The sequence below is a fragment of the Pholis gunnellus genome (genome assembly GCF_910591455.1).
Source record: "Pholis gunnellus genome assembly, chromosome: 7".
NCBI lineage: Eukaryota > Metazoa > Chordata > Actinopteri > Perciformes > Pholidae > Pholis > Pholis gunnellus.
Window position 1 is genome coordinate 19,554,875 of NC_136533.1, and position 24,843 is coordinate 19,579,717.

At 41.4% G+C, this 24,843-nt stretch overlaps 2 protein-coding genes across 4 annotated transcripts in view; both read left to right on the forward strand.

Annotated features, from left to right (window-relative positions):
• Nucleotides 1-2,593: 2,593 nt before the first annotated feature.
• LOC306698871 (uncharacterized protein) lies at nucleotides 2,594-4,464 on the forward strand. Its single transcript, XM_079163362.1, has 5 exons — nucleotides 2,594-2,951; nucleotides 3,062-3,118; nucleotides 3,219-3,367; nucleotides 3,634-3,747; nucleotides 4,127-4,464. The coding sequence occupies exons 1-5, from the start codon at nucleotides 2,717-2,719 to the stop codon at nucleotides 4,295-4,297; spliced, it is 726 nt and encodes a 241-aa protein (XP_079019488.1). The 5' UTR covers nucleotides 2,594-2,716; the 3' UTR covers nucleotides 4,298-4,464.
• Nucleotides 4,465-6,716: 2,252 nt separating this feature from the next.
• Nucleotides 6,717-24,843, forward strand: part of bicd1a (bicaudal D homolog 1a) — a gene marked incomplete at both ends in the record, with an annotated part of 28,615 nt that continues 10,488 nt past the window's right edge. For all 3 annotated transcript variants that reach the window (XM_079162956.1, XM_079162957.1, XM_079162955.1), the window contains 2 exons: nucleotides 6,717-6,932; nucleotides 24,401-24,613. In XM_079162956.1, the coding sequence (XP_079019082.1) occupies nucleotides 6,717-6,932; nucleotides 24,401-24,613 (429 nt within the window). The remainder of the gene's footprint in view (nucleotides 6,933-24,400; nucleotides 24,614-24,843) is intronic.

Genomic DNA, 24,843 nt, shown 5'->3' on the forward strand with positions numbered 1-24,843 from the left:
TCCTCATACAGCCTGTGCAGAATTTCTTATAGAAATATTTTATAGTAGTAATACGATGAGAAAGCGTTTGTTTTCGCTGTTAAAGACTGTTCAAAAATGGAATAGATGAAGGAAATTGAGTTCACATGAAACTTGCAAAGCACAGAGGGAAGCAACACGCAGACATCATGAGGGCATGTGCTCTGTGTGCATGTGACTGAATGCAGCATACTCTACAAGGATCCATCTCATGGCATGGAGTGAGGGCCTATCATAGCCCCAATCACTTTCATATCACTTTATGAAAGCTGAATTAAGCCAGAATCATGTTGTGCGTGTGTATGTCATGCCATGAACTGGTTGAACTGGGAGTAATGAGAAACAAAGCCATTGTTGTCTTCTGCTCATTAAAGCGTGTCAATAATCTTTGTGTAAACATGAGTCCAGTCACCAAACATCTAGTGAAGAAAGAACTTTATTTTCTTTCTTCCTATCTGGATTCAACCACAACCTTTCACAGTATTGATCACGACGGTCACATTTGAGTGTTTGCGTCAAGCTGTAACTCAGAGACACATGATCACATTAAGCCTCAGAGACGGTGTATTTTTTAAATGTGTGTCTGTGAGACTACTCCATAATCGAATTGGGAGAGGGGCAGCGTGCAATCAATCGCTGAGTGGACAGGGAATAATGTGTTGCACGTGTAAGCAGATAATCAATATTGTTTTCATTTAGAGGTCAAAATGTGAACTAAAAGCTGTCTAAAAAGGCATTTTCTCTGTCTCAAAATTAGTTTCCAGCTCCTTTATATGAGAATTGAATAAAACATTGTTAAGGTCTGGTTATTGTTTTAATATTTAAATATTAGAGCGTATATTTTGCTAATAAAAAATGGAAGTTGCAGGTATCATCACTATGGAGAACTTCTATTTTCACTGTAACAAGATTTTTTTTTTTTACAGTTTTACAAAATACTAACTTGTTTTTAGTTTTTTTTTCAACTTGTAGTTTTCCATAGCAATAGAATACATTATGATAACCAGAATCTTTTCAGACCCTCATTGTAGGGGGATACACTGGTCGCTTTGGATGAAAAGATTCTGCTACAGTATTACTGAGAAGATTAGACTGCATTGTCTTCGGTATACGCAAACAAAGATTTTATAATGACTCTGGACAGCATAAAGAATATTAAGAGTTTGTGATCCTATCCTGTCAATGGGTATTCAACATTAACGATTATCCCCTGCTAGACAGATCAGGTTTAGGCACTATTCAGGGATGGAAATAACATTGTATCACTGAAACAGCACCAAAACAATGAAGTTATTTATCCTAACTGGAAGAAAATTGCCCGAATCCAAAAGTGTGGCTTCTTCTGATCCAGTGTCTAATTGCATCCCGTGGCCCTGCTCATTTTTCAAAGAATACAGCTTTGGGTATATTTAAATAATCCCATTCAATAAGCTTAACCTTTGTTTCCAGGCTCATCCGTGACAGAGAGCAAATGTTTTTTTGCATAAAATGTGTATTTCTCACCATACCGTATAGAGCAGCACACACGTTAGTTTAAATACAGACCACAAGGGACACATGTGGGTCACATTGTGTGACTCATGAGAAACCAGAGAGGTAGAGAACAGCGCCATCCACATGGTTAGAGTGAGTATCTGTTGTCTTTATCTATAATAAATATCACATGAAGGCTCCTGTAGCTGTCTGTGCATTGTGTGTGACAAAACGAACTTAAGTTCAATTCATTTTGTCAATGAGGGCAGACTAGACGCTACAGTGAGTCACTATCGCCTCTAGAGGTGCAAGTAGTATTGCAAGACTAGCATGCTCTGTCAGTAAATATCTCAAAAAGGGAAGATCCCTTCTCAAACTAACCCAGGTTCCAAAAATATCTTGCAAAATCCACTATTGCTATGGTCAGAGAATCAAAGGTGATTGCACTGAAGAGCCAACACCACTAGATGGAGACATTGTACCCAACACGCCACACAAAGGAGTCACTGGGGTCGTGTTCCCAGTGTGTCTGAAAGGTGAACTAAAGTGTGAGGGCATGCTGAGGCCAAGGTGATACAGATTAGGCTTCCAATAAATCTGGTGATAAGAAAGAGAAGCAGCAGTTTCAATATGTTTTATGGTTGAATGTTATGCAGGGGTTTATCAAACTACAGGCCCACACAGATTTTGTCACAGCTTGGCCCTACAAAGCAAGAATTAGCTTTTATGCTGGTTCCACGGAAGGCAGAAAAGCCTCACCGTAAATGTAACAACTCAGTTTTCTAAGATAGTCTGTGTGTGTGTGTGTGTGTGTGTGTGTGTGTGTGTGTGTGTGTGTGTGTGTGTGTGTGTGTGTGTGTGTGTGTGTGTGTGTGTGTGATAAGGGCAGATAATATTATCAAGTTTACATATTTACAGTGAGCACGCCAAGTTCTTAGACATTGAAATGGAGGAAAAAAAAGAATCCTAGAGGTGTGCAATTACATATCCTGCCAGTCGCTCCTCCCTGATAATGACCATGTGATGCAGGTCAAACTAAGGCTGACAGGGGAGGGGGGGGGGGACAACCTAACTGTCCTCACCTTGCAGAAAGAGAGTCCAACAAAGATTTCAGAGAGGAGGAGAAGAAGGACAAGTCTTAGCCTGAGACGTGGTAATAAGAGGATATTTTGAGCTCCTGAATACTGGTGAATGGTGAGTCTGTACCACTACTGTTCTACAGTTGATGACGAAGTTGCTGATGGCGGGGGATAAACTGCAGGAAATGTGGAATAGAGGAGATACGGAGAAAGAGTCCCGCATGGATCTAGAAATGGAATCCCAGCCACACAAGAAATTACCACATTCGATTGAAGAAATTCTGAGGAGGCCCACATGTGTCAGGAAAGAGAAACGTGTTCATCGCAACTGGTCTGTTATCAAGGAGAACACCAGAATATCTAACCAGCTCTCTTGTGTAGGTATGTGTCACATTACTCTTTTGTTCTCCCAAAAGGAGTTGCTACACATTAGTTACCATTAAAATAGGATTACAAAAGAAAATGTAAATGTTTCTTCTTTCTGCCAATAGAAACTCCACAAATCAGACAACTTGAAGAGCCTCCAACAGTGACCACAGGCTGCATGAGTGAGTATTATGATTTCTGAAATAGAAGGAAAAAGAAACACGATTAAATGTTTCAATGATGCCGATGAGGAAGATGTCAATGACAATAATTTGTTTACAGGTCAGAGGAAAAAGAGGCAAACGAGGGTCACTTTTACACCCTTCCAGGTGCAGGAGCTCGAGAAAGTCTTCCAGCAGACTCACTACCCAGACGTCAACAGCAGAGACCAGTTAGCCTCGCGCCTGCACCTCACCGAGGGCCGAATACAGGTAGGACACGTGCAGTTCATCATTGGTCATAATTCACCTGAGTGTATTTGTTTGGCTTTTTATGGTGTTTCCCAGTCTTTAGAAATGAGCAAACACTGGTGTCCATGATGATTTTACAAAGAATCATTCTGGCAGTATCAAATATTACATTCGTGATGATTTGTTCTCAGAGGAAAGTGACAAAAAAAGACTGTAGGTCTTTCTTTAGCCTGCTACATATACAGTACATGGCTAAGTTTAAATGTGTTTTGTTGTTTGTGCCTCAGATTTGGTTCCAGAACCGCAGAGCCAAATGGAGGAAGGCCGAAACGCTGAAGGATATAGAACTGATGGCCAGACAGCACATGCAGCCAGCCAGTCATCACCTGCTTTATTATGAGGCAACACAAGACTATTGGTTTTGTAAATAGTACATGTGACATCAGAATTATTTATTCAAATGCACCATATATTCATCTCCATTATAGTCCCGGGAAGCCTCTTTCATACTTTTAATGCAGCTCAAAGTGCTGTACAAATAAAAAAGAAAAGAGCGGAGAATTTTAACAATATCAAAATACATTTTAGAAGGAAGTATGTATGTTTATAGAAACCAAGGCACTAATCAGTACCATAACCAGCAGTGTACTCATATGCTGACTCAAGAAAAAAGTGCAAGGAGACACAACATCAATCTTTTCACAGGGAAGCTGACGAAAGCATGAACCTCATCAAAAGTGATAAAATGTCAGAAGTTCTCATCAGTATGTGCTCTTGCAGCTCTCACAGAAGGCCCAGCAGCAGACGGCGTGCTGGCTCCCATGCTGCTTACCTAAACCCCTTCAATCACGGCTGTTCCTCAGAGCGACTTCAACACCCGGCTTGCTGACCGGCACACATTCCTCAGACCACAGGACTCTGTATTTTGACCCGCTGGAGACAGACAGATAGCAACTTTGGTATTCTTACAAGTGATGACACCACTGTGTTAAATCACATCGTGCTGAGCTCCTGGTGGCACACAAAAGCACTGCGGGCCGGGCTGTAATCTCTAAACTGTAACGACTGTTCAACTCACAAATGTTGTATATACTGTGTTGACAACATGAAATAAAGTTTGCATGTTAACAACTGAACTTTTTTCTTTCGCTTAACAATAAAGTTGACTTTCTAAATGAGTATCCTGCGTGCCTACTGAAAGCAGTCGGCTTGTGATAAATCTGTACTGATGCACGGTTTAAGTCAAGGTTGGAGGGTACTCGGTACTGCGGCACGCTTCTTGGTAGAGAGCAGTGTTATTGTGCGGGAGAGCAATTTGATTTTGTCATGACACAACACTTCCTTGTCAGAGATAAGATACAGCGCCGCCATGAACTGTTCATCTGTTTGACTTTCTGACAACCTGTCCTAATCTTAATTTGGGCTCATAAATCCGAGTTACTGGCAGGTCAGCTGGGGGGAATTAGAGACCTTGTTGAAAAGGATCAAAGGGGAAATACCAGCTGACGGTATGGATAGTTACTATGTGTTGGGGCTGTCAATATGTGTAAATAAGTGTGACTTAAATGAGAAAAAGTACAACATTTATTCATCTTTACTTATTTAGTGAAACACACAGACTACTGTAAATGTATTTCACAAAGTTTCCCGTTATAATGTAACACCACATGTACTAAACCTGCTTCTTATGAAGCTGATATTGTTCTGTGAAAAGGCTCCAACTATGACATGAATCACTCATGCCCCCTTCTTTCTGAGAAGTGTTACATAGGCTATCTCTAATAATCATCAATTATAGGAAAGATAACGCAGCATAGCCCTCACTATCAGCGCCATAGCTCACTTGACAGCACCATAACTGATTAGGTTTAACAAGCCTCTCAGAACGGTCAGACTTTTCTCCCTTGTCATATCTTCTTTTATTGCATGTTTTTTTGCTGCAAGATGGACTGTTCTCCTGGCTGCAGGGTAAAAGCGGACATTGTTATGCTACTGCGATTACAAACCGGCGTCTACGAACAGTTTAGTAGGAAACAAGGCAGACTCAACTGATGTGACTTTTTTTGGGGAGAAAACCAAGATATCAGAATTTCCTTGGACATTTGCAGTAGCAATCATTTTCATAAAGTATAAATGGTAGACAATACATTCACTGTCGTCTTTATTCAAGAACAAAACATAACCCGTCAGATGCCACTAAAATAAAGATATTTAGATATTGAGGATAATTAAAATAAATCAGTTAAACTGACTTCTATGGAATAAATTGAAACTCAAGAATGTTTTCCTACTACAATCCTGAAGCATGACATCCTCTGGTAGGTCGTTGCTGGCTATTCTTCAATCAAACCTTAAAACGAAATGTTTTCTGTTCGGCCAACATGTGGAATGACCTGCGGAGGAGATCAGGGAAGCTAACATATTGCCTTCTTTAGGTCACTTTTAAAAACTCACTATTTCAGACTTGCTTTGTATTGATTTTACTCTTTATTATCTATGTTGTTATCATATTTAATCAACTGTTTGCTTATTATTAAATTATATACAAAGCAGTCATAACTTGTTTTGAAAGGTGCTTTATAAATAAAGGTATTATTATTATTTGTATTATTAATTTCAACATTTGATGTCATTGTTATGTCTGTGTTTCTCAGTAATACATTTAGAGATTTTACTGTATTTGATGGAAACACTGTTTAAAAAATGAATAATGCAATCAAAAATAATTGTAAACGAAAGTTGACATCAAACATATACCGCCATAAAACTGCTATCCAAAACTATGCAAAGTGCAAAACAATCCCTCTACTCTCTTTTCCATTATTCATTTTTTTATCCAATACAATGGTTTCAGCCATAACCAGTGCACGTGAGTAAGTGTGAATACTGGGAGCACATAGAGCCATCCATCGTGCACAGATGCAGGTGTCCGACTACAAAAAGATGTGCATGTTATGTCTCACAGCAGATGAGAGGTGGCGCACTTTCACTCATGAATAAGCAAAAATACTGCTCTCTGTATTTTGCTGAGTGTGACAACGAAGACAGTACACTGACCTGCTTTTATATCGCAGGACTTCTTCCATCAGCTGTTATGGACGTTTTAATGACATTTACCTTCGGTTAGGTGATTGATAATGTTATAGGAAAGAATAATATTTATATTTATAATGTGTTTCCACTGCCGGCTCTGACTCTTTCGGGAGGTGCAGGGGGGGGGGGGGGATTCAGCATCTCTCAGCCTCCGCCCGCCTCTGTGACTCTGTCCTAAGCGGTGGAGAGACTGGGGGTGTGTGGGGGGGGGGGGGGACCCGCAGACCGATAGGGGGGGACAGACACAGACACACAGACAGTGAAGGAGAGAGGGGCGATGGCCGCCGATGGAGTTTGCGGGGAATCGATGGATCAGTACCGGGCCGAGTTGGAGCGGATCTCCCAGGAACTGGCCGAGGCGAACCGGGAGAAGATCAGGGCTGCGGAGTGCGGGCTCGTGGTCCTGGAGGAGAACCAGGCGCTGAAGCAGCGGTACGCAGACCTGGAGATCGACCAAGACACTCTCAGGAAGGACTTGGAGCAATTACAGGAGGTAAGAGGAAAGGATTCTGTTGCTTTTTGTGTTCGTTAGGTGTGTTTTTTCTCACTGTGGCGGGGGCAAGCGCACTGCGGACAGGTGTGAGATGGGCTGCGTCGCCTCAGCGGGCGTCCACCTCACGTTAACATGAGCGATGTCTTGTTGAATGCGTTGATGTACACGCATCGGCTGTCTTTAGAGTCAAAGTGGGGAGTGGGAACCAGCAACAATCTGATGATGTAATACATTTGATTTAGTTGAAAATCTTTGTATTGGTGTCTGAAACATGGGCCGTTCCCATAATGCTATAGGTTTCATCCTGTATGAATAAGTTATCATCAAAAACTGAATTATGTATGCTGTTCCTATGCAGTGAATCCAGAGACAACAGCACGTTGCAAATGTCTGTGTCAGCTCAGGACCTCCCACACCGTTGTGTTTGCTTGTTCCAAGATTCCTTCCCTGTGTGTGCATAGCAACAGTCATTACTTTCAGGCAACTCTGCTGGGACTCAGAGCCTTTTGGTGTTTTGTAGAGAAATCCCTCAGTAATTGGATCTTCAGAGCAAGTCCACTACAGTTTGTGCGGTGGCTCAGTTGTCCACTGATTTAAATGTCAGGAAGTGTGAAGTGTGAGACTTCCTGTGATGGAGGTTTTTAGATTACTGCTGTGCCAAAACGCTGTGCTGTTGAAGTTTGAAGGCCGGCGGTCAACAACTTTAAAAGTTCCCATTCCAAGAAAAGTGCTATGTGAATAAGAGGCCTTCTCACTGGCCGTGTTAATACATTCAGTCGTTAATGCATACATGCATATAGTAGCAAGAGGATGCTGACAGGGCTCAGAGCTCAAGGTCGCTTATAGTGATGCTAGAGCCAAAAAGCCCAAGAGAAGAGGGAGCTGAAGGCTACGTTTTAATGTGTGTGTGTGTGTGTGTGTGTGAGAGAGAGAGAGAGAGAGAGAGAGAGAGAGAGAGAGATGGGACATTTGCTCTTTGCTGCCAACTTTCATCAACTTTCATTCTCATCATTATTTACTCATCACTGTCATCTGTAATCATGTGTACACCAGGCAGCTTGGTATACAATAGAAGCTCAGTCAAGAGAGCTTGAGAAAGCATACTTTTCTTTTCTTCTTAAGTGTTTAAACTGAATTACATGTTAGAAACAAACAAGAGATTAACATTAAGAAAGGGAGTGTGTCAATGGCTATTCTGAGTACGTGTTTTAGTGTAAATAAGTGTTCTTAAATACAGTTTTGGGATACTTTATTTGATTTGTTTCCCTTTTATGGCACTATACAGTATACTTCTATACCCACTACATTTACAAAGAAAATAGTGTACATATTTAACAACAACAAAAAGTTGCACTTATAAAATACAATGCATTTTTGTAGACTAAACCTTTTTGGCTCTTGACTGAATGAATAAAAGCAGTGCGTAGTTGGGGCCCCTTGTCCCATTTCAGATGTCTATGAGTTGTCTTTCAATTCCAAATCATTAACACATAAGAAAAGTCCAGAAAAATGAATGAATGCAAGTTCAATCCTCTTCTTAATCAGTTAAGACTTGTATTGACTTAACAATAAGAGCAATCTACATTTACCTCAAATGTAAATGTAAATCTTTGCTTGACAAAATATATATATATATATATATATATATATATGTGTGTGTATGTGCGTAATGGCCAAATAAAAGAAAGCATGATACCATCACACGCTCAGACTATGTTGCATGTTACATTGTGCATGCATGGTTATGTATTTGCATCTTCCACTGTCTTCCTTGTGCCCTTTTTATTCAGCCGCTTGACTAGTTGAGCATTTTGTTTTGACTCGCATGCAGGATCAGAATGATCTTTGCGCGGCTCACAGCAGCACGCTGAGACAAAGAGACAGCCTTGTAAAGCCAGCAGCAGAGCACTGTCCAGCTGATATCTCACACTCATGGATTATTATGGATGATGGCCGATGTGGCGGATGATATGGAGAATATGATGAGACCGAGAGGAGAAAGAAGCAGAGAGATCAATCATTTTGGCTGTGTAGGAAAGGGATCAGAAGGAAAGTGTGGTGAAATATTTGTTTTCCGTATTTATAGTATTTCGTATTTAGAAGTAAGTATTTCGTATTTATAATTCTAGGCCAGAAGACGAAGCAACAAGAGGAAAATAATTTGACTTTAACGAACGTTTTTACCTTTGCATCATTTTAAAATCCTCTGTAGCAAAACTTTAACTGTCATAGCTCTAAAAATGTCAGCTGTAACTCTGCCAGCAGCAGCAGTGCTCTTTGATGCGATCTGTCATCCGTTAACATCTGCACCCATTGTATTCTCTGTTTCCCCACCTGCCTGTCTCTCTTCGTCTCTCTCTCTCTCTCTCTCTCTCTCTCTCTCTGTCCTTGCTCCCGCCTGAGAGAGGGAACATTTTCCCGAGGTTATATTACTTCCACCAAAAAACACGTCCTGCTTCATGTCTGTCTGTCGTACGTTTATGAATACGAGACCGAATGGCAGAGTGCAAACCTGCCACTACAATAACATCACATCGACTCCCGCCGTGCTCAGGAGAGGTGCATTATAAAAGGGGATGGAAACTGCAAATGGAAATTGGAATTGCTTCTGGGACTGTGTGGCCTTAGGATCCCTGAATAGGTTATTTCTATGAAAGGCCAAAAGTCTCAGTCTCAGCATCCTTTTTTTCCCTTATACGTGAGAGTAGATCGTATCATCTGTTTCGTCCAGTCAGTGCTCATTTATCAAAAACGTTCAGTGAGTACGTCTTACCAGAGTTATATATATACATTAAACTGCTGCCTCATAGATGTAAAACTAATCACCTCATTTGTTTTTGCACGCAAGTGTGGACGTTGACCAGATTTGCATGTGTGTTCCTGCTGTGTTTGCTTATGTTCTGTGGTGACACATATGTTCCACACATGCTGGTTGTCTGCCCTTAGACAAGAGTCCCAGCAGGTGGAGAACAACCAACTAGAGCACTGCTTGTACTACACTCAAACTCTCTCTCACACACACACACATTTGTATCTGGTTGTGTTTAGTATCTGGCTATATTTAATATTAGCCACAATGGAAGGACAGCACAAGGCCATATAGGAACAAAGAGACCGACATCCTCCAGTGGAAAATTATATACCGATTATTTTCCCCTCTCACAATTTCCCAGAACCTAAGGTGACATTTTCAAGTAGCTTATAATGTTCGACCGGCAGTCCAAAACCAACAGAGGTTTATTCCTGCAAATTTTCTCACTTGAATTTTTGGCATTCTCACTTCAACAATGTCTTTAACTATTAAACAATTAATAGAATAGTCACCAAATAATATTCTAAAACACAGAAAAGGGTGTTTTTAATAAAATGTCCCATGGCCTCTTTGTTTGTCTCCTGAATTCAAATAAAATGAGAATGAAAAAGGTAAAATAATATTTCCTTGAGATGGTTTTCTGTTGATCTTAAACATTTAAACAAGTAAATATGAAGCTTGTGCTGTTCATCGGTGGAATGTTTCTCTAAATATTTTCTCTTATTATTTACACAGTGTTTTGGTTCTGAAAGCTGAAGCGTTGTCTTGCTCTGTAGTGTCTTCTGCCCTCCTATATATTTTCCCTTCACCCAGCTTTTTCCCTCAGCCTCCATCCCCTCTCTCTCTCTCTCTCTCTCTCTCTCTCTCACGCTGTCTCTCGCTGTCTCTCTCTGCCTGCCGGCCCCATCACTCGCTCTCATTCCTTGTATCCCTGTGTCTATGTATGTCTCTGGATAGCTGCCTAAGCAGTGACGGAGGCACCATTACCCCGTGGTTCTGGCTTGTTAGTGCTGTCTCTGGGCAGATCAACCTCAGCTAGGACACAGTAGAGGCGGAAGGAGGAGGATGCCGACAATGCAGAGCGGGAAGAGCTGTGTGTTCATATGTTTTCATCACACTGTCAACAAGGCTTGAAATCGTCTAAAGATGGATGAGCAGCCTTGTCGTCATTAAGTCTATTTATGCCAGAATTATTTCTTTTGTTCCATTAAATCATTTGATTTTTGTCTGAAAATAATCTAGTTAGTCTTTGTCTCTAATCTCTCTTAGCCTCTAATGAATAAGTCTTGACTCTCCCATACAGAGAAAACCATCTCTGCAACTCATAGGTCTGAAGAGGAGTGTGAAAAAGAAGTTTCTCATATCCGCTACTGTCATAACTCATCTTTTCAGTTCTATCAAAGTCTGGAGAAGAATTGACATTTGCGGTGAGTTGAGAACAGGCAGTTCACAGGTCAGTTCTGTTCTCAAGACTTTAGGCTGACAAAGATGCCAAAAGACATCGACATCAAACTCTTCACGTACCTGAAAAGAAAGATTCAGTCATGATTCATCAGATCAGCATGAAATCTTCATCTTGCAGCTGTGTATAGTCATCCCTCTCCTGAACACTTTTGTCTGTGCACATCCAACATTCATGACTCACGGTATTTGCTGCCATTTAACTTAAAAATAACTGTTGGCCATTGCAGTAAGCATGGTCTGCTATGATTAACTGTTGTCATGGACATCGCAAAAAAACACACAGAATCAGAAAACTGATTACTGGGATTCACTGCACCAAGAAGCAGGCATTACATTTTTTCTGAAATTGTCTTTAATTTGATTGTTCTCCAGTTGAGTACTTTATGTGTGCGTTTAGTTACGCTCTGCTTATGGTCAATCACTTCACACCCATAGGCAGAAATATATGCTTCTGACAGGAAATAATCCCTCAAAGAGCATATTTTTACGAACATTATTTCATTATTGCCAAAGTCTTTATTTTAAAGGAATAGTCTGGCATTTTAGAAAATACGCTCATTCACTTTCTTGCTGAGAATTGAATGAGAAGAGTGATCATGTCTTTACACTAAAGTACAGACTTCATGGAGTCACTTACACAGCAAACCTAATATAATGTGTTATTTAGTGAGTTTAAGAGGTTCCAGTTGGTGGATTTTGTTCACAGTAAATCATTTCCCTTTTAAATAATAGTAAAATATTAGCAGTAGAGTCACCAGCATTTTAATGTTGTCATTTTATTGTACAGTGCATCTATTGTAATTTATTTTCACAGTATGTTTCTGTATATTGGATTACAGTATATAACTGTAGGATAACTGGGTTTTATGGTAATTTTACAGTATATTTGACTGTTTATTTAGGGTAATAAAATCTGTTATAGTCTAGTAAGCAGGGACAAACAGCAAGTCGATCTTCTTACATGAAAAGCATATTCCCACAATGTCAAACTACTACTAGAGTTTTTTTGAATGTTCAAAACCTTGGAATGAAATCAATACTACATGATTTGCATACTATTTCCGGTGAAATATTACAGTATGCATCACTGGATGCAACGCTGGCATAAATATCCCACAATGCAATACGTTCATAACAGTTGCTGATAGCTCTATAACATCAATAACACACTATCTTTTGTCAAATTCACAAATAGCAGCAACACACTTTGACTGTCCTGTAGATGATTGATTTGCTGTCAGTCCCTCTGGGATTCTTTCGACAGTAAATCTCTGCGTAAGTGATTGTTAATATCATGAGACTGCTCGGTCACCAGGCACTAGTGATGAGGGTGTGAAGCTGTTATTTGACGTGACCTCCTTCAGAGTGAATATTGAAGCCCAGTAAAGGAACCTGTCAAAGTCACACTGGTTGTCAAACCTTCCGTGTCTCATACAGCAAGGTACAGCACAACCAGAATGTATTAGAGATAAGGAGTTACATTTCCAGAAGTGTTAAATATATTTCCCCCCTTCTGAAGAGCAGCAGAGTTAAAGTTTGGTCACACATCTGGCGTTTTTTTTCTTTGAGGTGGTGAATCAACATTGAATAAAAGGATTAGCAAATCTTGGAGACCTCTTAGCATTTATTAACTTTGAAAAAAAAAAGCTCAGCACACCCCCGGTGTGTTTGACCGGTTCTCCAATTCAGGGTCAACAATTGCGAAAAAGAGAGCAGCTGTGGTTGTAAATCAATCTGTCCTGAGCGAGGAGAAAGGATACTTTACAGTTTTCTCTCCCCTCAGCTTTTCCTTCTCCCCCAGCTTGCTCCCCTTTTACATGAGCTGGGGTTCGAGGGAGGGCAGTAAACATGTATGGAGGGGCAGAATCAATACCCCATGAGATGCTGTTGCTCCTTTCTTTCGGTTTTGTGCTCTACACCATGAGCCCACCATCCCCCTCCTTAACTCCTGTGGCGCTCCCTCCCTCCCCATCCTCCCCTATGATCCCTCCCTGGAGTGAAGTGGGAATTATGCATTGATTTCTGTCTCTGTGAGCTAAGCTGCGCACTATTGTGCGTACTGTAGTGTGCATTGTGTAAATCAGTGCATGTTGGGAAAACGTATCTGACAGATTCCGTGTTCCTCAAAGTGGATCATCCAGAACAGCTTTTGAATCAGTCACTTACAGAGCTTCTATTAGAGGTGACAGTGGGGTGTCTGCTGGGTGGCAGCCAGTCATGGAAATAAAGCCAAATCAGGTTTAACAACACTCAAGAACGTTGTCTTTTAAAGTCATTAAGCGTAGCCATTAACACATTATTGTACTGTTCCTTCTGTTTGAATTACATTGTTGTTTGGAGGGTCGATTATGTGAGCTGCAGGTTTGGTGGTGTTGACCTGTGACCTCAGCAACAGGCTCAGGGATGCAGTTGAGCATATAGATAAGGACCTGTCTGCCCTTGTGTTTGGCTGGTTTTTATGGGGGTGGTTGATATGTGTGTTTTGTCTGGACCTGAGGGGAAGGTCATTTGTCTTTGTAGTTGAGTCACACATCAGGGCCACTTTTCCTGCTTGTGTGGATGGCTCCTGCTTTAGATTTTTCTCTTCTGTGTCTGTATGTGTAGCAGGAGGGGGGGGGGGGGTTTGGCTGCGGATGTTGTGATTGAGACCAGAGAGGGCGGGGCGGCAGGATAGAGTGGTGGTGGTGGTGGTGAGTGACTCGTGGTGAGTGGCTCCAGGCCATCAGTGTGGTCTCTTTGTTGTTTCAGGTTTTTATGGGTGACTTGATGGAGAACCGGGGAGGGAGAGAGAAAGTTGGGTCCGGTCGCTGCATAGAGGATGATTTACACATCAGAGCTCAAACAGAATATCCAGCAATTTAATTCTGACCCTTGTTCTTTTCTTTTATCCCTGTTTCTCAAAATGTCATGATCCTCACATGGAAAAAAGACCAGGATTTAGTGAAGCTGTTCTCTCTGCAGAGCCCAGCCCAACATAGATTATGTTTTTCAGAAAGCTCCTTTTTGCTGCAGTGAAATACAGTAGTGGGTAAGAGGGAAGAGGGAACAGGACTCCCCTGCCTGCAGGCTGCTGTATTGATTAGTCGTCTACTTTAGCTGTGTGCGCTGCGAACTCTGAAAGGATAGCAGAACAAGCAGCTTGTCCTCTCGAGGAAAACTTTAGTTTTTGCAACCCAAAGGTCGTCGCTGTGTGAATTTAGAACTATAGTTGTGCCTTCTGTTGCCGATATTTGTTGTTATTGTCCACGTGATTCTTTTTTTCATAAATCTACATACTTCAAAGCATCACTGGCTTCAGTCATTCAGCCTTTTTTTGTGTCTAGACAATGCAATTTACTTTCAGCTCCAGTCTTTTTTCATGCTTATCATCTCTGCATTCCGGGGAAAGAGAAGCCTCCCATCTATGACCAGAGGCCATTATATCATCCAGCAACGATGTAGAGCAAAGACGAGCATGATCCTCTGAAGTTCCTGCCTACCCCCCCCCCCTCAGCACAATTACAGTGCACATACTGACTGGCATGCATGAGCACGTACACTTAGAATGGCTGTGCGACACAGAATCAGGGTCAGACGATCGGTCCGTGTCACCTCTACACTGTTAGGTGATGTATAGGATTAGACAGGTATTAAATCATCCCCTAGTTAACCCATTTAATTAACCCTATCCTCCATCACAAGAGACCTGATGTCATGTGAGGTCATGAAACTGAAAGAGCTGAGAGGACGGAAGAATATATGTTGTTGTGGGCCGGCTTTTACAAGGTTCTGGACATGCTGAACAAAGGAATAGGCCTGAGAACTAAAGTGACCAAGCTGCCTACCTCCATTTTTGTTGTATGATCATCGGAGCAATTATTTTTACTATCAGATAAGCTGTCAATTATTTATTATTCATTTGTGAATTAATTATTTAGCCGATAAAAGGTAAGAAAATCTACATTACAATTTCCCCCGAGTCCTGGGTGACCCACATATATTCAATTTACAATATAAAACAGAGTTGAAAGTTGGAAAAGGAAAAGTTTTGTATTTTGACATGGTTCTAGGGAAGGCAATGTTGGTTTGTTAGTTGGTTGTTGGCTCCATCAGTCTGGTCCAGAAATAGAAACATCTCTAGATCTCTTGTATGGATTGCCATGAACTTATGTACATTCAGGGCCCTCAGAGGATGAATCCTAAACTTTGCCTTTTCCTCTAGCGCCCTTTTCTAATAATTGCACCGGCATGTTAGTTGCTCATTTATTGAGTAAAAAATATCTTTATCTACTAGATGAAGTAGCACCAAAGTGATGATTCCCAGAGGGTGAAGCCTTTTATGATTCCCTGACTCGAGCTCCACCATGATGGATTGTCACAAAATGTGCATGTTCTCCTCGGGATAAATTGTTAGAATTGTAGTGATCTCTTTAGCCTTTTCTTTACTTACTAATGACATTCCCTTCAGCTGTACTTTATTTTAATGCTAACTAGCAAGTGTTAGCATGCGGACATGCCAAACCAAGATGGTGAAGATGGTAAATAGTACAGTAAACACCTTTTAATCATCTGCATGTTAGTATTGTCATTGTGAGCACAGTGCACCACTGTAGTATTTTTTTTAAGTGTCTGGCCTTTTCCAAACTGTTTTAAATGAAGGATTCTCAGATGGTTCTAACAAACCATCTGGCAGAGTAGTGACATTAGCCCTTTCTCAAAACACTGCTAAAATCCAGATATTTGAAAGAAATCTTGTCCATATGTAATCTTGCATAACTTTTAAAAAGAAAGAAAAAGTAGACTGAGAAGGAACAAACATGGTTGGACATAGATGAGAGACAAAAACAGAGAGGAAAGAGCATCGCAACGGCTTCCATGAGCCCGATGAAATGCTACCGCTGACATCACTTTTATTAGTAGCCTGTACAAGGATTCCCACAGGTATGCGGGTTTGGCATGGAGGCTCTCCTGTGGCTGCACAAAAGCACTGAGTCACCCAGAGGCCCCATGTGTCAATACCAAGAGGGTCACTGTGTGCAGAATAGCCTTTCCAGTGTAGTCGGTGTTTGTCTTGCTTGGCTGAGACCCACTACAGAGAGAGGAGACAATGTTATCAGTTGAATCTGTCTCCTGTCGTTATGTCGTTCTGTCCCCCTCTCTCTCTCTCTCTCTCTCTCTCTCTCTCTCTCTCTCTCTCTCTCTCTCTCTCTCTCTCTCTCTCTCTCTCTCTCGTGGGCCTCTGGCTGCCTCTCTGGGTGCGTCTGCTGGAGCTGATGCAGAATACCAATTAGCCTGTGAGCTTTCAAACACCTCCGTCTTTTTGTATTTCTCAATGCCATGCTCATTACTCTCAGCACACTCGTCCCAGCTCGCTTTCCCTCTTAAATCCTCCTTGTCCCATGGAGTACTTCTACCATTTAGTCAGACAAAGGGATGAAGGACTGTAGGAAGGAGGGAGAGAAGTGTGCAGCATAGAGGAAACAGAGTGGGTCGATCTCCATGCTCCCTACATTAGCGCCCTAATTCTTCTTTACCCCAGGCAAATCCCTGAACACTTGGCTGACTGTGGAGACTCAGTACTTCGTTGTGGTCCATAATGGAAATGGTCTGTTGTCATTTAGGAGGATTATGATGGAGGCAGAAACCACTTAAAGGATTCTGCACAAGGATGGATAAAAGTATTTGATTGAAAGCATTTGTCCTTTGAGAGATTAGGAGCACAAAAAAAGAAGTAGGGATTCAAGAAAATAGAGGAAGTTAGTGAAATAGTAAAAATAAGTCATGTACTGTTCGACCTGTGGGATCATGATCGCTGAAATCTTCCAATTAGCCTTGTTTGTTCTGTTATTTTGCTGTCCATGACTCACTTTTCTTCAGGTTGTACCCTGAGGGAGAGGACACAGCTTTACCTTAGTGCATTGGCACATTTACTTACCCGCATAGTTACACATCTGCACACACAATCACATGCACCTTCAGACACAAAAGTAGCCAATCTGGGCAGCAGATTATTTGTCTGGTCGTAACAGTGAGGACACAGTGACGTTAAATGTGAACGAAGTTGGGACTGAGAGTGTAAAGTGGAGGCTGATACACAAATATATTAATCACAGATTTTCTCATAAAGATTAAATCTGCTATTACTCCTAACTGACAAAGTAAATAGTCCAAAATTAATTGTCAACAATTTATTTTTTTATTAAATTAAATAACTAACAAAAAAATATCAGCCCTTTAAATGTGAATGTTGCTCATGTCTTCTGTGATCGTAAAGAGAATATTTTTGGGTATGATTCTCTCACAGTTTTTGAAAAATGTTTTGGCAGTTGGCAGATTACTCGATAATGAATGTAGTCATCATTCCTTCTAATGTAAAGGAAGAGCATATTAGGGCAAACACATTGTGTTCGAAGAAAGATTGATGATTGATGATGATTTGTTGTTTTCTCAGTCATTTTTCATTTTAAATTGCTCCATCGATTTATCAAGTCTTTCTTCCTTCTTTCCTTCCTTCCTTCTGTCCGTCTGTGTCAAGGCTCACTCTGCATGAAAGCCTCGTCTCCTCCTTCTCACTCAGTGCTGTTTTAAAATGTTCCACTCCAGCCCAATGGCTCTTGTTCTGTTGGGGATGAAGTCCTGTGCATGTACCAGTGTGCCTGTAGCCATGTTTCATTCTTAACATGTATTTGTGTGCTGAAATGGCCTGAAGGGTAGGCCATGTGTTTTTTGTGGTTGACTTGCTCGTGGTCTCCTGCAGGGCACATTACCAAGCAGAGAGACAGCTACACATGACACAGTTACAGCTGGAACAGTTTGAGCAGTTTGTTAGTGTTGTTGTTTTCCCTGTCTGCTCACGCTGATCACAGCTTCCTACATAAAAGCAAAGCACAAAAAAATCATGTCTGTCTCTTTATATTGCGACTCCTATCTTCAAAATATATTTTATATCCTGACAAAATGAACATCGTAGAAGATATAATGGCTTGTCTTCGAAGCTTAGTGCGCTGAAGTTATGATCATGATATGGATGGAGTCGGGAGGAGAGGAGCATCGATTTGAGGAGAAAGGTTATAGGAAATAAAGAGACATTTGGGATCCGATAAATCTTCCGCCCAGCTGCCTCTCTGTCTAGCGATTCAACGTCCATTCAGCCAGGCACAGACTGAGCACACGTAAGTGATAGGCATTCTGGGAAATAATCCGGGCGTCTTTCTTATCAAGAGCAGACTTTAGCCAAATGGAATCACTTTAACAAGCCACGTCCTTCAACTAAACACAGCCTGTCCCCTGGCAGAGCTTTCAGCTTCCCACAGCATGCACTGTACACATTGTGATGGTGAGAAAGCAACAGATGTGACACTATTGTGGATTTTTCTGTAACTGGCTGGGCTTTTCTGCTCTAAAGCACATTGAGGCCTTTTGCAGCTATTATCCTGCATATTAGATTATACTTTCCTTGAGTGTCAGCATAAGAGCATATTGTTATCAGAGGAATAATAGGCTTTGCTGGGCTAAATTGCTTTCTGTTCCTCATTTGCAAGGAGGAAGAGAAAGCAGGACAATTATACTATATCTATAAAATGTTCATATCACTCCAGCTCAATGTTTATGTCGACTGTAATTCATGAAGAGAAGAGCTTTCTACCAACTGGGGAAATAAAACTAGGATTCAAAGGGTGCAGTAGAGCATGCCTGGGCACTCAGCATGACTATGATAAACGATAAGCATCCCTGCTGATTCAGTAGCGGGCTTAAAGCGCACACACACACACACACACACACAAACGCATAAACACACGCAAAGCAAAGCTAATTTTAAACTGTGTCTTTACTAATTGAATTATCTAATGATCGTTATGCAATTTCAGCTTCACAAAGGACACTACACTACATTATGTATGCATACACAGCTCCGATTTTAAACGTGTTTTGTTTAAAATGTATTTTCAATAATGTAATTACTTCTAATCATCAGTTTTATTTGTTGATTTTGTTTGCATGGCTGACCTCCATTGTTGCTGGGCTGTGATTACCCAGCTTCCCCTCACTTGTGAAAATGTGCTTGTGTGTTTTTATAGATGACAGATCTCTTGACTTGGCACTTTTCCCCGGTGGCTGAGAAGCACAAAGGGACGTTTCTGTGTCCTTGTGAAAGGACGATATATCCCATAAACCTGCTTCAGCAGTGGCTCATCATGGATATGGGTTTTAAGTACATCACACAAGTGCAGATTTATTTAGGATAATTCATTTACTAAATGGAGACGGAATCGTGTGTACAAAACTTCCTTCAATAATGTTGTCTGTGGTGCTGTCAGGGAGCTTGTCAGGTGATGTCATTGTGATGTCATCAGGGTTATCTCAGCTTGGACTAGAGTCATTTTAATTCAAAACCTGCATCAGGACTTTTTCCTCCCATTCTGCCATTTTGTTTACTTCCCCAGACTTGTGTACTGCAGTCAAACATAATCTTGTGTGTTCGTGTTTTCTCCACTCTCCTCGGGCTGATGTGCGTTTGTATGTGTTGTCTTGTTGTGACTGGAAGTGGACAGATCGCATGCTGCTTCTGTCTCCTCCGTTTATTATGCTCTTAATGCTGTTTTTCTGCGATTATTCATGAGATTCATTCTGGTAGTTTTGTCCCTGCTGGTCCATTTTTATTTTTTTATTTTAATGGGTTATTTGGCTTGGTCTCAAACAATTGTGACGGTGGCGTTGCATGCTTTACAACTGATCATCAAGTATGTGAGTGACATGCTGCAGCAAGAAACAGTCTGTCCGCCCTCACCCTGCCTCACACAGTTCTCTTCATGACGCTGCATGTCTCTCTCCATGGTACTGAAATCCCTGATGTGGTTGGCTGGGCCGACCATCTGGACAGGAAACAACAGTGTGTGTGTGTGTGTGTATTTCTTTTTGTGTATATGTCTAATAGTGTATGTTGGAGTTTTTCATTATAATTTTCCCTCCCATGAGTTGACTAATACCCTGATTTCTGCTTCCCCATAACTTATCAAAATGATGTTGTAGCAAACAGATTAGAGCTCTGCAAGACAGCTTTTGGTTGATATTTGAATCAAGCTTGTGATCCAGATTAAAGGCTGTTCTGTCTCAAATTGAGCAATGAAAGTGTCACATTTCTCATCTTGTACTTTCATAAACTATCAATGTATACAACAAATATAACTAGTGGATTTTAAGCCACATCTATCATTGTACAATTTAAATCCTCAATTTTACTTCTATTCTTTGTCACATTCACCGTGAATTAATTTCTGACTTTACAGTGATAAATAATTAATTATGGATATGTGTGTCACGGTTGTTATTCTTTTTATTAGGTAATCCTCTAATTCAAATCCACATTAATTAGAACTTAATTACACAAGGGAACATAAATAGAAGTTATTCTCGCCTGTGTTCATATTTGCTCTCTGACCTTGAACATGTAATCAAGTCTAGACCCCTTGGTATGTTAACAGTCCTATAAATAAACTTGTTTTAACAGTGATTTTCAATGAGGAAGACCTGGTATGTCCACTTAATCCTGATAGTTTGGAGATGAATTGCTAATGTAGAAATAGTTCACTCTTCTTCTCCCTATTGGGTATAAAAATAGACTTCGGGTGTATATACGCACACTGACGGGTCCTCCCCTGACTCCTAATTAGGTGCTGCAACATACAGGGAAGGATTTCAGGGTTGCACGCGCTCCTCCTCTCACACTAGTGCAGCGGTTGGTTTGTTCCCTCTGTCTACTCCTCTTTCCCTGGCCCCAGGGATGAATATCTATAGAGGGGGACTCTATTGTTCGGACTTTATCCACTGAGGCACAGAAGGCCGAGGAGCCTCAAGGTTGAATGCATTATGGGGTTTTCAGTACACAAAAATGAGCAGGCTGCCAATCAGGGACTCCATCTTAAAATCGTCCAATATAATCTTCCGCACTGTTGTTTACATGTTATCTGAGCATGCTGTATTGTTGGTGACATTCATGTAATTAGCCTGAACAATGCAGAGCTGTCACAGTGTTATTTTTAGCCCACCCTGAAACTATGGCGCACCAGCATCAGGAGGGCCGGAGCATACTGTGTGCTCCTTTATGTGTGAATGTTGAGCCTCAGCCATCAGTGTCGTTCACTGGGACTTCCTTTAAGAGAAGCAGTGGGCAGATGGAGTGAGCGGAGTTTCGAGGAGCACGGCTCAGCCCATGGAGGCGGGTTGTTATGAAACCATCTGCTTCTCCTTATGCATCGAGGACCCAGCGATTCTCCGTGGATGAGTTGCTGCTGAATCACGACCTGCAACCGTGACAGTTCTTGTGTCGGTGTGTCTGCTGTTCGGCCTTTTCGTCAGCTGGCATGTTTTATCAGGCCTAAATACTGAATGAAATGTGTGTATACTGAACTAAGTCATACATTTACTGAGTTAGACATTTTGTGAAATATCCTGTTTATGATTAGATTAGCTTATCATAAACAGGAAGCTAACCTGGCTCTGTCCAAAGGAAATTCATTTTGCTTCACTTAATATCAAATTTGTTTCATCTGTACAAAAAAACAACAAGTTGTGGTTTTACGGGGGGGTTCTGTGGCAGACTATATTACTTGGTCGAGAGCAGCAACTTTTCAAGTAACCGCTAGTTGCCTGGCAAGTTCCCTTCAGGAAGACTTCAGCAGGTCATTCCTCCCTGTCAAGAAACAATCCTGCAAATACACTTAGGAATATGTAACTAAAGAGATGAGATATAACTTATTCATTTGTGAGAAGGATATCTGTTTCTCCCTGCTATCAGTTGTTATGCTAAGCTAACTGGCTGCAGGCTAAAACTTCATATTTAGTGTCAATCTTTCTCTCAACAATAAATTGACTAAGAATACACTTCTGCATTAAGAAGTTTGGCATATTTTGCCAAAGATATGTTTGTATTCCTCAAACTAAACCAAAAGAGTTTAAACAACAGCCGGCCTTTACTGTTTTGAATTGGCCCCCAGTCACTACAGTAAGTGTACATCTTTGCTTTCTCCTTCAATTTCATGATACCAGAAATCCAACCGCTGCACCCTGTGGGTCCAGATTTGTTTGCCTGTCTCCCTGCAGGGCTCAGCTGTTGCTGTGAGGCCTTGCTCGGACGTTGACACCCTCCCAACTGATGCGAGAATGTGAGCTCATTCAGTCACACTGTGCTCGGAATTAATCAGCTTTTTTGTTCTTGAGACCCTCCCCCGTAATTGCTCAATACAATCAAACTGTGCCTCCCCCGAGAGCTCGAGAGGGCACGAGGGCAAGTGAACAAGAGAGTGTGAAAGAGAGCGAGAAATAAAAGAGATGCAGCGAGAGAGGGATTGGAGACGATTAAAATACAGTATTTTTGCATGCGTGCTTTCTAGTCATTATAAAGCAAGTCCTTGAGGACAGTTTATGTGGTCGAGGGGGAAATATTTTGTGTATTTACAGCCGTTAGTGGACTGATTATTATCGGCTCTTATTCATATGCAACTATAAAAGTGTCTGTTGAATTAGAATAAATATCAGCGCCTTTCTGAATGAAGTGCATTATTTACCAGATGTACAGCAAGTAAATGTAATCAAATGTAAATCATTCAATGATGAGTTTATATTGAGAGAATGGAAAAAGTGTGTGTGTGTCATTTTCATTTATTTGAGCTGTTTGACCATGTCTGCAATCGTTACGACAGGACAGTGTTGATAGAGCTATTGTGTAACCAGCATTTAGTGCTGCTCTGCTGGTGAAGAGTGTTCAAACAGCAGGCCAGATGTGACAAGGGCAGGTGGTCAATTAAGCTAATTAGGGGACATTAAAATCTCTCTGCTGGTAAATCAGCTCATCTCATTCATTCACACAGAACTACACACCAATTCATTTAGCAGCAACATGGACTCATAACTTATCATCATAATGGCTGAGCATTCAGCTCCTCTCTAAGTCCGTGCTCTATTTACTCCAAGTAGACTTCTGGCTGTAATAAATTACCCCAGCCTCACAATAGGACCTCAGCAAACTCCACGCTGCTTACTTAAAGCAGTCAGGTTTACTCATGAATCATGAAAGTTAATAGGAAAAATGAAAAATGACTAGCGCAGTGGGCAGCAAAGACAGCTGCACACTGGAGCTCACGTCTTCTCCAAATAACGGATGCTTGTACCTTATAAATGATTCATCCCGAAGAGAAACAGAGAAAACGTTGAGTCGGGTTTGGGAAGACTCTTTGTGAATTATTAATACTCTAGTCCAAAATATACGGCTCCCTTATGATTTAGGCTGCATTGATAATTAGGGCGGTTAACTGTCCACAAATAATAACTATACATGCTGAATTGTTTACAGCTTCATGTGGCAATTGTAAACCATAAAAATAGTTCTCCGAGACAGCAGTATTGATCCATTATCTCTCTGAGGGGCCGCTGTGTGCAACATAACCATTTTTTCGTGCTGATCTGCTGAGAAACTGAAGGATGGTTCATAGTAATTATTGAACCACCAAAGGCAGCTGCTGCGTGTGTGTCGAGGAGTGCGCCGTTACAAATCATGAAATTCTGTCTACATTCAGGCAACCATGTCAGGAATATAGTGCAGGATTGCACGTTCGTACAATATAAATGATGTGGTAGTCCTTTAACCTTGCACGATGTAACTGTATATCTCTGAATTTCACTTGTTGGTCCATGCAGCTGAAGTTTTTGCGCATTTCTTACACCACTAGTTTGGTACGGTCGGCCCTAGAACGAGAGGCCTGTGTCTGCTGTTGATGCGTGCTTTGATTTTCTCAATCAAGCCTTGGCTCCTTTATCATGACAAGTCAGCTCTCAGTGCCGTGAAAACCTGTGTCAGGAAAATGGGAACAGTGTGTCTATCGATCACAGCGAAACATCATCTCACATAGACAGAGAGCAGGTATCCTTGAGGGACAGCCTCTGCACGTACTCTGCCAGTGCTGCCGGTGGTCAAAAGTACAGCAGGAGAACGCCTAGTGGCCATAACTCTGAGAGATGTGCTGGCTTTACTCTGCATGCCAGTGGGCGCAAATCCCTCCCATGGATTAGGATGTTTATGTTATATGACAGGATTTGGATCAGTGTCACTTCAATTTTTACTTCGCAAAAGATATTTGTTGGTTCTAATATATATATATATATATATATATCATTATTGCCTTGCTTTTACTCTGCCCCTTCTTTTCTTCCTCTCCAGGCGTTCGGCCAGGCTTACAGCAACCAGCGTAAGGTGGCGGAGGATGGGGAGACCAATGAGGAGACGTTGCTGCAGGAGTCGGCCTCCAAGGAGGCCTACTACATGGGGCGTATTTTGGTGCTGCAAACGGAGGTGACACTCAGCCGCTCTGTGGCGTCCAACGCCCAGTCCGAGAACGAGAGGCTCAACGCACTCACGCAGGACCTACGAGAGGTGAGCTGGTCAAACAGTTACAGAGTGCAGCTTCTGCAGATCATGTATCGGTTCATGCTAGACGAAGAAAACACAAGAAGTTAGGAATATTCTGTATGCGAGAAAACGACATCATATCAGCTGAAAGTAGATTTGGACACTTTTTTTGTACAGATAGTAATATAGTTATATTCTAAAATCCCCTTGGGAACATTTCAACTAAAATGGAAAAAAGCTGTAAATGTGAGAAG

Coding starts and splice junctions, on each gene's coding strand:
- LOC306698871 (XM_079163362.1), top strand. CDS start 2,717: ATGACGAAGTTGCTGATGGCGGGGGATAAACTGCAGGAAATGTGGAAT. Junction 3,119..3,218: donor AGTGACCACAGGCTGCATGA/GTGAGTATTATG, acceptor ATTTGTTTACAG/GTCAGAGGAAAAAGAGGCAA. Junction 3,748..4,126: donor ATCACCTGCTTTATTATGAG/GCAACACAAGAC, acceptor GTGCTCTTGCAG/CTCTCACAGAAGGCCCAGCA.